The sequence below is a fragment of the Sinocyclocheilus rhinocerous genome, unplaced genomic scaffold (assembly GCF_001515625.1).
Source record: "Sinocyclocheilus rhinocerous isolate Xijiao unplaced genomic scaffold, SAMN03320098_v1.1 scaffold534, whole genome shotgun sequence".
In the NCBI taxonomy this organism is placed as follows: domain Eukaryota; kingdom Metazoa; phylum Chordata; class Actinopteri; order Cypriniformes; family Cyprinidae; genus Sinocyclocheilus; species Sinocyclocheilus rhinocerous.
Genome location: NW_015646352.1, coordinates 240,429 through 253,350, shown reverse-complemented (window position 1 = coordinate 253,350; position 12,922 = coordinate 240,429). Strand labels below are relative to the sequence as shown.

The 12,922-nt window shown below is 35.2% G+C and overlaps 1 protein-coding gene across 1 annotated transcript in view; it reads left to right on the top strand.

Moving 5' to 3' along the window:
• The first annotated feature begins 29 nt into the window (after positions 1 to 29).
• Positions 30 to 12,922, top strand: part of LOC107707390 (transmembrane and TPR repeat-containing protein 3-like) — a 27,374-nt gene continuing 14,481 nt past the window's right edge. Inside the window, exons 1-6 of the mRNA XM_016511383.1 lie at positions 30 to 135; positions 1,615 to 1,860; positions 1,945 to 2,163; positions 4,191 to 4,290; positions 5,435 to 5,550; positions 8,310 to 8,482. Of these exons, the coding sequence (XP_016366869.1) occupies positions 1,672 to 1,860; positions 1,945 to 2,163; positions 4,191 to 4,290; positions 5,435 to 5,550; positions 8,310 to 8,482 (797 nt within the window). The 5' untranslated portion in view covers positions 30 to 135; positions 1,615 to 1,671. The remainder of the gene's footprint in view (positions 136 to 1,614; positions 1,861 to 1,944; positions 2,164 to 4,190; positions 4,291 to 5,434; positions 5,551 to 8,309; positions 8,483 to 12,922) is intronic.

Below are 12,922 nucleotides of genomic sequence, written 5' to 3'. Positions count from 1 at the left end.
TATTCTGCCAAGCATTTTGACCCGGAAGCAGTCTATGGGTCCTTGTTAATTCAATGCTTTAGATCGAACTGGATGCTTCAGCCAAAATAAACACACACATTCTCTTTTCATTTAGTTTCTACCAGATATGACAAGGTGAGTAGTCCATGTGATTATATATTGCCGATCACTGATGGCGGATTGAGAGTGATTGTAGAAATGGTTGAAGCCAATGCAGGCTATTGGGACAAGCTGTACGTTAGTTAGACTTGATCTTTAACCAGATCAGTGTCCTGTTAATTTAACCCAGTTTCTTCTTATCATCACTACATTCCTTATTTATTAGTGATGGATGTTGCATTGATGTTTTTCATAACTGTAATGACCTAATTATTCGATTAAAGTCAATGAAAAGCAAATGCTAACTTGATAGCTGGATGGGGCTGCGCCTTCGGTTCTCCGCTCATTGCGCGCAGATTATTGTATTATTCTGATCCTTCGACTGATTTGCTCGTGTATTTAGTTTTGCAACATAGCGGCAAAAGGTCGCAATGCAGTCGGTTGATTTAAACAGGGTCAGAAAGGTCATGATTTCAAGTGATTATATTTTGCAGGCATGAAAAGGTCATCGAAATGAATGAAATATTGAAAGGCATGGACATTTCTATAGTGATTACATATTTGTCTAGCTCTGATCTGCTCTAAAATATTCATAATAATATATACCAGGTAGCAGTGTTATTTAGTATTATTTATATACTCTTTTATAACATTTATTAATATGTTGAACTTTTTTATATTTTCAGTTTTCATTTTAATTTTACTTCATTTTTGCAATTTTGTTTGTCATTTTTATTAGATTTTTAAAAATATTTCTTATTATTCATTGTAATATTTAGTTACAGTAACTGTAATATTTTAACGATTTTTAATAGTTTTATGTAGAGGTTATAAACACTGTTCTTGTCATTAATAATAATAAAAAATAATAAATTCTATATAACAGTAACAATTTTTCTGCCTTAAAACAAAAAATGCAGACAAAACCATAAATGGTAGAAACATAAAAACTGGTCAATAGGTTTGAAACATTTACCATTACTTGGCGATTAAAAATAAATTGGATCACAGATAGCACTATAGAGCACAAAAATAGAAATGTAAACTTATTTATTTATTAAATGAACCATGGAATCTTTTGCCTAATCTATAGCAAATCTGGCATGCATGTAGTCTGGAAGGCCATTGACAACAAAAACATTTTGAAATTCAGCGTGGCCACCTGAGGTCAATGAAGAATGAAGGGCGTGGCCTAGTTTACTAAAACAGCTATAATTTCTCAAGCAAATAAGTAATTGTGATGAAATTTGGTGAATTTATGTAGTCCATTACTCTGAGAAGGCTACAGGACTTGACTCGTCTCAGTCTGTTGGTGGTGCTATAAAATTCATAAACCTTAAAATAACTCAACATGAGATTGTTGGTGTGTTTGACTTGACATTTTGCATACCATGTCTTACGTGAATGTATGAGGACAATTTTAAACAATGCCTGTCATTAGCAATCAGTTCTTTGTAATGAATCAAACCAGTTCATGTATGCATCTGAATCAAAATGATTTTGTGATCACATCAGGAGTCGCAGTTGTTTCTCCTCAGCCTTTGCAGTGCTCAATGAGGTCTCACGTCAGTGATGGCTGTAGTGTCGTGGAAGGAGATCTGTCTTCTGACTGGACTGGTGGTGGGCTGCTACTGGAACAGCCTGTTCTGTGGCTTCGTGTTCGATGATGTCTCTGCTATCCTGGATAACAAAGACCTTCGTCCCACCACACCACTGCAGAACCTCTTCCTCAATGACTTCTGGGGAACACCTATGTCAGAGGTAGTAACCTTGAAGAAATTCATCTTGCAGTCTCACAATGTGATATTTTTGAAGGCTCGTATCCAACCTTGTCTTCTTCTCCAGGAGAGGAGCCATAAGTCCTACCGGCCGCTTACTGTTCTCACCTTCCGCCTCAATTACCTGTTCAGCGAGTTGAGCTCCTCGTCGTACCACCTCCTCAATGTGGTTCTCCACGCCGTGGTGTGTGTCCTCTTCCTCCACTTCTGCCGCCTGCTCTTGGACCGAAGGACCAGCCTCATAGCGGCTCTGCTGTTTGCTGTCCATCCCATCCACACAGAGGCTGTAAGTAACTGATGTTATGTCAGATTCATCAACATGGTTTATGTAGCCGACACATGAAGTTGTGCTCCATTTCTGGGATTTCTTTGTGTTACTTTTATGCAAAGTCGCTCTTTTGATAAACATGCCACTGGATGATCTTGTTGTTGCTTAAGGAAATGCACTCTGGCGCAAAGTTGAGCAACAAACACTCAATATTCAATGTTGAATGAAGTGTCTTTGCAGATGCCGCCTCGTGGTGGCAGTCATAGATAGAGCTTGATGTCCCAGTGTGCATTGCTTGTAAACAGTCATACATTACCATGGAAACACTGTTTGAATTGAGACCTTTTCATTTCAGTCAATATTTGTTTCCTATTTCTTGTTGTCCTTTCTTTTTAATTGAGATACCACTTATTTGAAGTTCATGAGGGCAAAATCCTCAGAGAGTGTGACTGACCTTGTAGCTCAATGCAGTGGTACACTATCTGAGTAGAGTACATTACTATAGGACTGGTAAAGATCTGTGCTGCTAGTGAAATGGTTGGGGGGGATCAGTCCTCATGCGGGTGACCTAAGAACTGGAGTGTTAATCTGATCTAATCTGATCTTTCTCTAAAACTATTATAACCTCTACCACAGGCACAGTGCTTATCTTTAGACCGACTGTAGAAATAATGTATAGTACATTTCTTTGCATAAAAAGTTCCTGCCTAATGGCACCAAAAAAAAAAAAATTATATTTTAAATTTTTTGACAATAATATGAATCTCAATTGTTAATGTTTACTTTGAAATGGTCTAAAAGGATTATTTATTTATTTAATTATAATATTTGTTGTTTAAAATATGTAATTATAAATATTTAATTGTTTTTGATTAATTGTAAATTTTGGTAATACATTTACGCATTTAGCAGATGCTTTTATCCAAAGCAACTTACATTGCATTCAGTGTATACATTTAATCAATTTATTTATATTTTTCAGCAGCTGTTGCCAAGTAGATTCACTATGTTTATTGTAAAAGCTAAAACACAGTAAATACAGCAATGTCTATTTTCATTAAATTAACTAAAGGAAGTAATGTATAACTGGTTATATTTAATTACATGTATTTTGGCTTACATATATTTAAATGTTTTTAGTGAAAATATATGAAAAATGCCAAAAGGAATCTTTTCATGAACATTTTTGAGAGATGATGCAAACAAATCTTTTGTTTCAAAGTCGATTCATTTTGTTCAGAATGTATCAAACTCCAGTGCTCTAACTTTTGCTACCAAAGTATGAATCAGACACACTATAAAATGGCATATCGCAATCTAATTTAAATGTGGAAATAAACAGAGTTTAGGAGGAAAATTTGATAACGTTATGACGTTCAGTGAATGAGAAATATTTCAAGGTCACTAATTAAATAAAGAAATTTGTGACATTGAGCATGTGAACTCCTGAGAAGGTTCGAGTTTTTGCTTCCATTGGAGCACAAGATGCTATTTGGATCATTCTCAAGTCGTGTTCATCAGGGTTTACACAAACTTGAGGCGGTCATGCAGTCTGAGTGCTGCAGTCATTAAAGCAAAAGGGGGACAAACCGAATACTGAGATATTCTGAAATTCAACTTTTCACTCAAATGTTTATGCTTATACTATGCAGAAAATTAAAGTTAAGACCTTTCCGCACTGTTGGTCTCAGTCTTTCAGACTCTACTGTATATAACTTTATATAACAATTAAGTGTTCCATATGATTAACTTATTTAACTCCTTGCATTATTTTCGGCAAACATTCTCATAGGTTGAATGAAAGGGAAAAATAATTTCTGTTTTACAGTTATGATTGATTGCTTAAAACTGGTTGCACCTGTCACAAACTTCCCATCCAATCTCCGGTCGTGGCATAATAAGAAACCTAGCTGTAAATACACACTTTATAAGAGATACTGTCAATCCAACATATGACATTTCATTTTACATGCATCAGCTTGACACATATTGTTGCGAGTGTTCAGAGAATTGCACGTCGAGCTGCTATATTTTGCTATATGCAGGTGACAGGTGTCGTTGGCAGGGCTGAGTTACTGTCTTCTATTTTCCTGCTGGCTGCTTTCCTGGCGTACACCAAATCAAAAGGCACCGATCACTCTATAGGTAAGTGTTGCCATCGCATAACCACATAATCCATGCATGCATACACGCTGCAACAAGTTCATTCCTAGGACATGACGTGCAAGCTGCAACTCGCCTCCCATTCAAAAGCTCACGAGCTCCCCACCCAGAAGTCTTGAGTACACAGTTCCAGTTTCACAGATAAATCAAATTGGCATGTTGTTTCTGACTTGATGCTCTCCACCACAATTATCATATTTTACTGTCAACCTCCCACTGTGATTCTTGATATTTTTCTTTAACAGAATGTTAATCCCGTCATAATATTTTTATTATTACCTTTTCTATGGTCTGATGACAAGTGATTATTTTCTTATTTTATTGGGTTTCACATTTCTTTTGTTCCTCTTAAATTAGTCGTCACCTTAATTTTAAGGTGTAAAAGAAACCGCACGATTGAATAGTGCATGCAAGTGTTGTATAGAATGCCAAGCCAGTGTTCTTTAGGTCATAATACTGTATGACCCAAAATAGACCTCATTAATGTCTCCGGTGGCATAGTGCCAGGCCACCACTGCATTTGTCTTGTTGAATAACTCTCAATCAATAATAATAATCAAATTATGATATGCCAGTTGTTAAATTGAATTAGATGCAATATTTGTAGAGAAAAGCTACAATATTGTGGCAGACAAAAGCATTTGGTTTGGAATTCAATATATTGTTCACATTATTTTTCTTATTTCGGTTCACATGTCTATGACTGTTGCGTCACATCTCATAGCACGAGCAGCACATTTTTAAGACATCAATTAAAAACCATCTCAAGATCGTTGAGTTCATTTTCCATTCTGTTGCGCTCCATCCAGCTGTTTTTGAACACAGTCGTGGTTTGGCAAATTATATTGTGATAATTAATCATGCTAAATTAACAAGTTAAATTGAAAGCCCTGTTTACATTAAGCGTTTTCTGTGATTCTCTCTAAAAGACTTGTGGGACAGGATTCCCCAGCCTCCCAGTGAAGAACAACACCAGGCTGTATTCCTTTGCTGATCCTTCTTCCACTTTCTTAAATTTGAATGTTTGAAAGATGCATAAAGTTATGCATCACGCACATGTGATGAAGACTCAAGTCGATTCACTGACCTGCATCATAATCTCTGTGTCCTCAACTTTCTCTTTCAGTATGGACTCCCATCATTTCAACCGTGTTCCTGGTTGCCGTTGCCACGCTATGCAAGGAGCAGGGAATAACTGTCATTGGGATATGTTGTATTTACGAGGTGTTTGTTGCACAAGGGGTAAGTGTTACATTTATTTATTGGCTTGTAAATAAGGACTTGAATGTGCAAAGTCAATAGGATCTGTCTCGGGATCAAAAGCTTACTTGTTAGAAAGTTAAAAAATTTTTTTTTATTGCTTTTAAGGGAAGTCATAAAACAGCCTTTTGTTTTTAATATTAAAAGCCCTATTATGTTGGCAGAAAGACATAGGGAGAGTGAAACCGCTACCCAGATGGAAAGACTTAATGTGTCCTCATGGGGCACAGCCTTGCATGATGACTACAGACACATTTGTACACTTTTGTCTGTTGGTGTCACTATCTTGACAGTTTAATATCAAAAAACCTCTTGAAACCAATTAATCTAACAGTTAAATGCATATTGTTGTGGTGGGAAAAAAATTGAAAAATGAACGCAAGACAAATAATTCGGTTTGTGGTATCAGTGGGACCAATTTCCTGTAGCGACGTGTTGTAATAATGTAAATCATATCGTTATAAAGCACTAAATCCATCTCTCGCAGTGAAAATTTTCCCATTTCGCTCAACGACTTGCCTAATATACTTTTCCATTGACATCTCGACTGTCATGAGCTCATTGATGTGACTATAAAATTCGTTTAAAAGCCCAAAGGGCATGTCTGCATTGGGTTTTTCAAGGAAGAATGTGAAAAACAGCACTGAGGCATCAGCCGAGTGATAACCAACAGCTTATACAGGTTTCTTATCTGATACAGCACTCCGTATCTTCTGCCTGGAGAAAAAAAAACTTCCAGGACATAACTATTTTGTAAGTGACAGTTGAGTAAATAACTTCGGGGGAACATCTCTCATTTCTAATGGCAGCAAAACAAAACGGCAAAGTCTCATAGTTTTGTTAACCACAAGTCTTACCAGATGTGAAAACACCCTGTTGCCTGTTCCGTTTAAAACGAGCTGCAGGATTTCAAAAATCTAAATGTTTTAACACACTGACATTAGTTAGATGTCGTACACATTGCTTGACAAAGTCATTAAGGACACCGTGTCCCTTTAACGAATCTTTTCAAATATATCTCTGTTATTCCCAGCTAGCAGCAGATTACCATCTGTATTTGAATATCAAGTAAAAGCCACTCAACGGCGATGATCCTGTCCATTAGCGTTCTGTCTTTGCTCTTTCGACAGCCTTCCATTCGCTTTGCATCATGCAATTTATTTCAAAAATCTAAATGTTTTAACACACTGACATTAGTTAGATGTCGTACACATTGCTTGACAAAGTCATTAAGGACACCGTGTCCCTTTAACGAATCTTTTCAAATATATCTCTGTTATTCCCAGCTAGCAGCAGATTACCATCTCTATTTGAATATCAAGTAAAAGCCACTCAATGGCGATGATCCTGTCCATTAGCGTTCTGTCTTTGCTCTTTCGACAGCCTTCCATTCGCTTTGCATCATGCAATTGAATTTTTACATAATGGGCTGTGGCATAATCCTCTAATTTGAGCTAGCAACTGAATGCAAGCAGCTGTTGTTTCTGACAATTCGAGGTCGGTGGGTCTATGCCTTGGATCTTTGCTCCATTTACCCTGTACGCAGCCCTAAGCTATGCCTCTAATTCAACCCATATGCATGAGTAGCGTTTGGACTTTGATGTTTTGCTGAAATACATGTAGCTTAAGGAATTACTCTAATTGGCCTAAGTCATTACAAGTGCAGCGTTTGAACGATAATGTATTAAATGTAACGTTGATCTAATGCATGCAGCGAAAAGCCAATGTGGCATGTGAAAGTTTTGTTGCAGCGACCTCTAACGTAGCTTTCAGCACATTTATCATGTGTAGTATCTTTTTTTTTTTGGTATTGTTTTTTGGTCGGGACTGTGGCCTAGTGGTTAATCTGTTGGCAGACACATCAAGTTGTGGTGGTCAAATGGGATGTGTGGGGTTTCATTACAGCATGTGTTGTGTCTCCCCGTCATTATTTCCTGTCTTCTCTCCACTTTTGCTGTCAACAAAAAATGGAAAAAGCCCTAAGCATTATGTAAGAATTATACAAGAAAATAATGTAATTATTACTGGTTAAATGAAAACTACTCTATAATATTGTACATTTATTGTGTATACTTGTATGTTGAATAAAAATTGAAATAATTCATTACAACTTATTGCAAATTATATTTTATTTAATTCTAACTAAATACTTTATTGTTCAAACGTTTGTACTTTATTTAATATTATACTTCTGCTTTAATTAATGCTATGATTAAAAAGTGAACATAAGTGACACTGAAGACAGAATGTTACAAAAGATTTGTTTCAAATAAATGTAGTTTTTAACTTTCTATTCATCAAAGAATCCTAAAAAAAGTATCTCCCAGAAATATCAAGCAGCACAACTGTTTTCAACATTGATAATAAGAAATGTTTCTTGAGCAGCAAATCAGCATATTAGAATGATTTCTGAAGAATCATGTGACACTGAAAACTGGAGTAATGATACTGAAAATTCAGCTTTGCCATCACAGGAATAAATGACATTTTAGAATATATTACAATAGAAAAGTTATTTTAAATTGTAGTAATATTTTACAGTATTACTGTTTTTACTGTATTTTTGATTAAATAAATGTCTTTATTTAATAAATGAACATAAAATTTTCAAAAACATTTAAAACTAATTTCATTAATATACATTTTATTTTATTTAGTGAATAAATAAATAACACATTTAATTAATATATATTTACATGTTATTTATGTTTTATATATAAATATTTACTTATATTTTACAGTTCACTCTGCCCATGCTGACTTACACCCTACTTCAGGTGTTGAGAGGAAAAGATGGTTTTCCCTATGCTGTCCTCCAGACCCTGCTGAAGCTCATTGTCCTGATCATCAGCACACTTTTGCTGGTCATCGTCAGGGTGCAGGTCATTCAGTCCCAGTTGCCAGTGTTCACCAGGTGAGATCACAGTAAAACCTCTGTCATGTTTTATACAGTCTCTGTAGAATAGCCAGTAAACAAACACTACTGTTTATGTTGGGGGTTGCTAAGAGTTTTTCATGTTTTGAAAGAATTGTCTTGTGCTTCAAAAATATATATATATACAGTGGGTACGGAAAGTATTCAGACCCCCTTAAATTTTTCACTCTTTGTTATATTGCAGCCATTTGCTAAAATCATTTGTTAATTTTTTTTCCTCATTAATGTACACACAGCACCCCATATTGACAGAAAAACACAGAATTGTTGACATCTTTGCAGATTTATTAAAAAAGAAAAACTGAAAAATGCTCAGTATTTAGTAGAAGCACCCTTTTGATCTAATACAGCCATGAGTCTTTTTGGGAAAGATCCAACAAGTTTTTCACACCCAATTCTGTGTTTTTCTGTCAATATGGGGTGCTGTGTGTACATTAATGAGGAAAAAAAATTAACTTAAATGGTTTTAGCAAATGGCTGCAATATAACAAAGAGTGAAAAATTTAAGGGGGTCTGAATACTTTCCGTACCCACTGTATAGTAACAGTAATATTGTGAAACATGATTACAATTTAAAATATTTTTTTTCTATTTTAATATATTTTAAAATAAAATGTATTCCTGTGATAGCAAAGCTGAATTTTCAGTGTCACATGTTCCTTCAGAAATCATTCTAATATGCTGATTTGCTGCTCAAGAAACATTTGAAGAAACATTATTATCAATGTTGAAAACAGTTGTGCTGCTTCATATTTTTGTGGAAACATTGATACTCTTTTTTTTAAGATTCCTTGATGAATAGAAAGTTCAAAAGAACAACATTTAATTGAAATACAACAAATTTATAAATGTCTTTACTGTCACTTTTGATCAATTTATAGCATCCTTAAAGAAAAAAATTCTTAATGACCCCAAACTTTTGAATGGTACTGTACATACATGTTACTGCACATTCTAATATCTGATTGGCTGTGATTATCACGTCATGTAAGGGCTGCACGATTTGGGGAAAAAATGTAATTGTGATTTTTTGTTAAAAATTGTGATTGAAATTTAAAATGCAATTTAAAGGGATAGTTCACCCAAAAAATTCTGTCATTATTTACTCACCCTCATGTCGTTCCAGACCCGTAAGACCTTCGTTCATCTTCGGAACACAAATTAGGATATTTTTGATGGATCGGAGAGCTCTCTGACCCTCCCATAGACAGCAAGGGTCCTTACACGATCAAGGTCCAGAAACGTAGCAAGGAGATCGGTAAAATAATTCATGTGACATCAGGGGTTCAACCGTAATTTTATGAAGCTACGAGAATACTTTTTGAGCGCAAAAGAAAAAATTAATTATGTAAAATTACAGTTGAACCCCTGATGTCACATGAATTATTTTACCGATGTCCTTGCTATGTTTCTGGACCTTGATCGTGTAAGGACCCTTGCTGTCTATGGGAGGGTCAGAGAGCTCTCAGATTCCATCAAAATATCTTAATTTGTGTTCCGAAGATGAACGGAGGACTTAACGGGTTTGGAACAACATGAGGGTGAGTAATTAATGACAAAATTTTCATTTTTGGGTGAACTATCCCTTTAAAAATGCTGTGCTTGCTGCACATTTTGTGATTTATATATCAATATGGCTACAAAATAATTGCAATAATAAAAATTATTACACGTATATTTATTTAATTAGTCACACTAGGCCATAACATGATTTTGGTTTCATTAACATTAAACATGCAGCCCTACGTCACATACCAATTTTATATTCAGCGTGGACAAATGGCTTGTTGCTGGAAACTTGTCACATTAAGCATGGTGTAATGCACATCCTGGAGTAGCTTATTGCCTTAATAAACTGATTTATTACTGAACATTTGGTCTTAAAAAGGAAATGATTAGAGTTTCTCAGCTCAAGCCAAAATAGTATCAGTCACCAAGGGAACGATGTGACAAATTAATGTAAACATGTCCTTGGTATCATATTATGGGAAAATCGTTTGTAATACAGTATGATAAGCTTTTAAAATGATGAGAGCTGTCATGATGCATCAACATCCTGGGCCTGAAATGAACTTGATGATCTATATATCAGCTGATCTAGAACCGCCCATGTGGAGTGCTTAGAATAGATAGTGATTGACTCCGCCCACCATTAAACAAATGTAGCATCTCGGCGAATCCAAGAGCTCTGTGTAAAATGCCTAGACATACTCCTTCTGATTATCATCCCCGGGGAAGTTGATTGGGATCAGAGGGAAAAATCCTCTTGGATTCATCACGGAAACAATCGCTAATCCCCAGACATAATCCACCGACTGTCTCCGGCCGTCTGAATTAGTGTTATCACACGGCTCTCTAGAGACATAGTACACTGGATTAACATACTTTCTAAGTATATTTTGTCTCCGTGTTGTATTCGGGAATATTGTGATAATGTTGGAATGTCCCAGCCAAAACAAAAATATTCTTCTTCCAAGAGATTGGATTTATGACAGGGATGTGCAAAGACTTTTCTTGGATTTTTAATACTTGCAGTTGGCTCGCCCACTCTTCAAACCTCTCCCCAAATCACACCCCTCTGTGAAAGCCAAGAGATAAATTTCGGTTTGTGTCCGTTTCAAACAGAGGAAATATTTAATCTTTGGAAAATATTAGCTTCGAGCTTGAAAGGAGGAACATTAACGTAGCAAGTGTTTATAGTGAAGACTGAAATCCTGTGTCAACTTTCTGCACTTAAATGTACATTTTTTAAAGTTTTTTTTCTCCCCCCAACCTTCAGTTTTTAATGTTGTAGCTTGACAGATCAATGCCAGTGTCGTGGGTTCAAATCCCAAAGAGCATGTGTATATATTATGTATATTTTGAATGCGCTGCCAAATGAATAAATGTACTTTCATTTAATGCGTGTCAATGTTTTTAATTAAATCAGGGTGCTCTTGTTTCTTCCTGTTAATGGGTGTCAATAATTATTATCCAGTAAACGTGCTGTTTAATGCAGTAAAGGCCACCATCAGCATTAAATGCTTGTGATTCAAAGAACATCAACACTTTATTTTAATTTGTTTCTTGAGCCTTGAATCAGAGTTAATGGCCTGTTGCCACAGATCAGTCTTGCCAACTTGGCAGCATCATTGTTTTGGTGACTTTTTTTCTGATGCCAATCATTCAGTCTGGCTGTTTTTCAGTGTGGCTTGGATCCTTTTAAACCTCTTTGTGGTTTCACATGCATAGGGAACATGATGCATTGCAGAATAATGGTCATGAACTGAATTAGATCAACAAAAAATGCTGTAAATTAGCGCACTAAGGAATATAAAAATGTTTTGGGGTTTTTTACTTGCTAGGAAATGTATATCTTGCAGTATTATGTTCTGACCTCATGTTCTGGGAGGATGTTGTAGGTTTGGGCACCATTCAGAGTTCAAGAATGGGCTTCTTTTCAATTCATGAGTGTGAATTTGAATTGTGTGTGGGACTGAATTTAATTTGTAATGACAGTAAGTTTACTGAATTGCAATTTCTAATTTCAAGACTTTTTTTTTTTTTTGTAACTTTCAACCAAGGCTGTTGAGCCGTTGTTGTTGTTGTTTGTTTTTTGATGTGATTTTTATTTTAAATTATTTCTTAAATTTGAATATCAGTTATATTTCTTATTTGCTACCTCAATTCAAAATCAGGAAATGAACTAGAAATTAAAAAGCATTCTCAATGCTGAATAGTGTAGAATGTTGAAAATTGTAAGAATTCAACATGTGTTCAGTTCCCTTCAGCAGTTCAGATCTTAACACAATGAGACACCATTATGTTCTATTGAACTTATACCCATAAAATTATTATATTTATGTTTTTAGAGATTTATTCAGGGCCTGAATTTCATTTTTGAAAATTAATTCCTATCTTAGGTGACTCTTGTGAGGGGATTTTTTTTTTTTTCATTTGAGGGGTGGAGGGGGGCATTTTTTTGACATTTTTCAAAAATATATATTTATCTCACCTAAATGTTTGATCATGCACTGTATTTCTGTTTTTACAATCGTGTAATTGTTGCACAATAGCTTACACAGTGCAAGCCTGATTTTGTGTGCTGTATGTGAGGTTCACACATACTCCGTTTGCAGTGCGTATGTATTTCACAGACATGTTTAAACAGTAATACAATCTTTCATCAATTATTCAATGCTTTTTACTTTTGCACAACTTATATATTAAGTTGCTAAAGCAAAACAGTTAAACTACTTTTCTTATGTTATCACAAACATTCTAAATTAAAACTTACCACTGACAGAAACAGTCAGCTCTACTGCCTTTTCTTTTGCATTCAAATCTTTATTACAAGCAATCCTGCGGTTCATAAAGAACTTTAATTAAGAACTTTAAAATTATTGCCTTGTTTATCTAAAAGTGCTCTTTTCCTTTAAA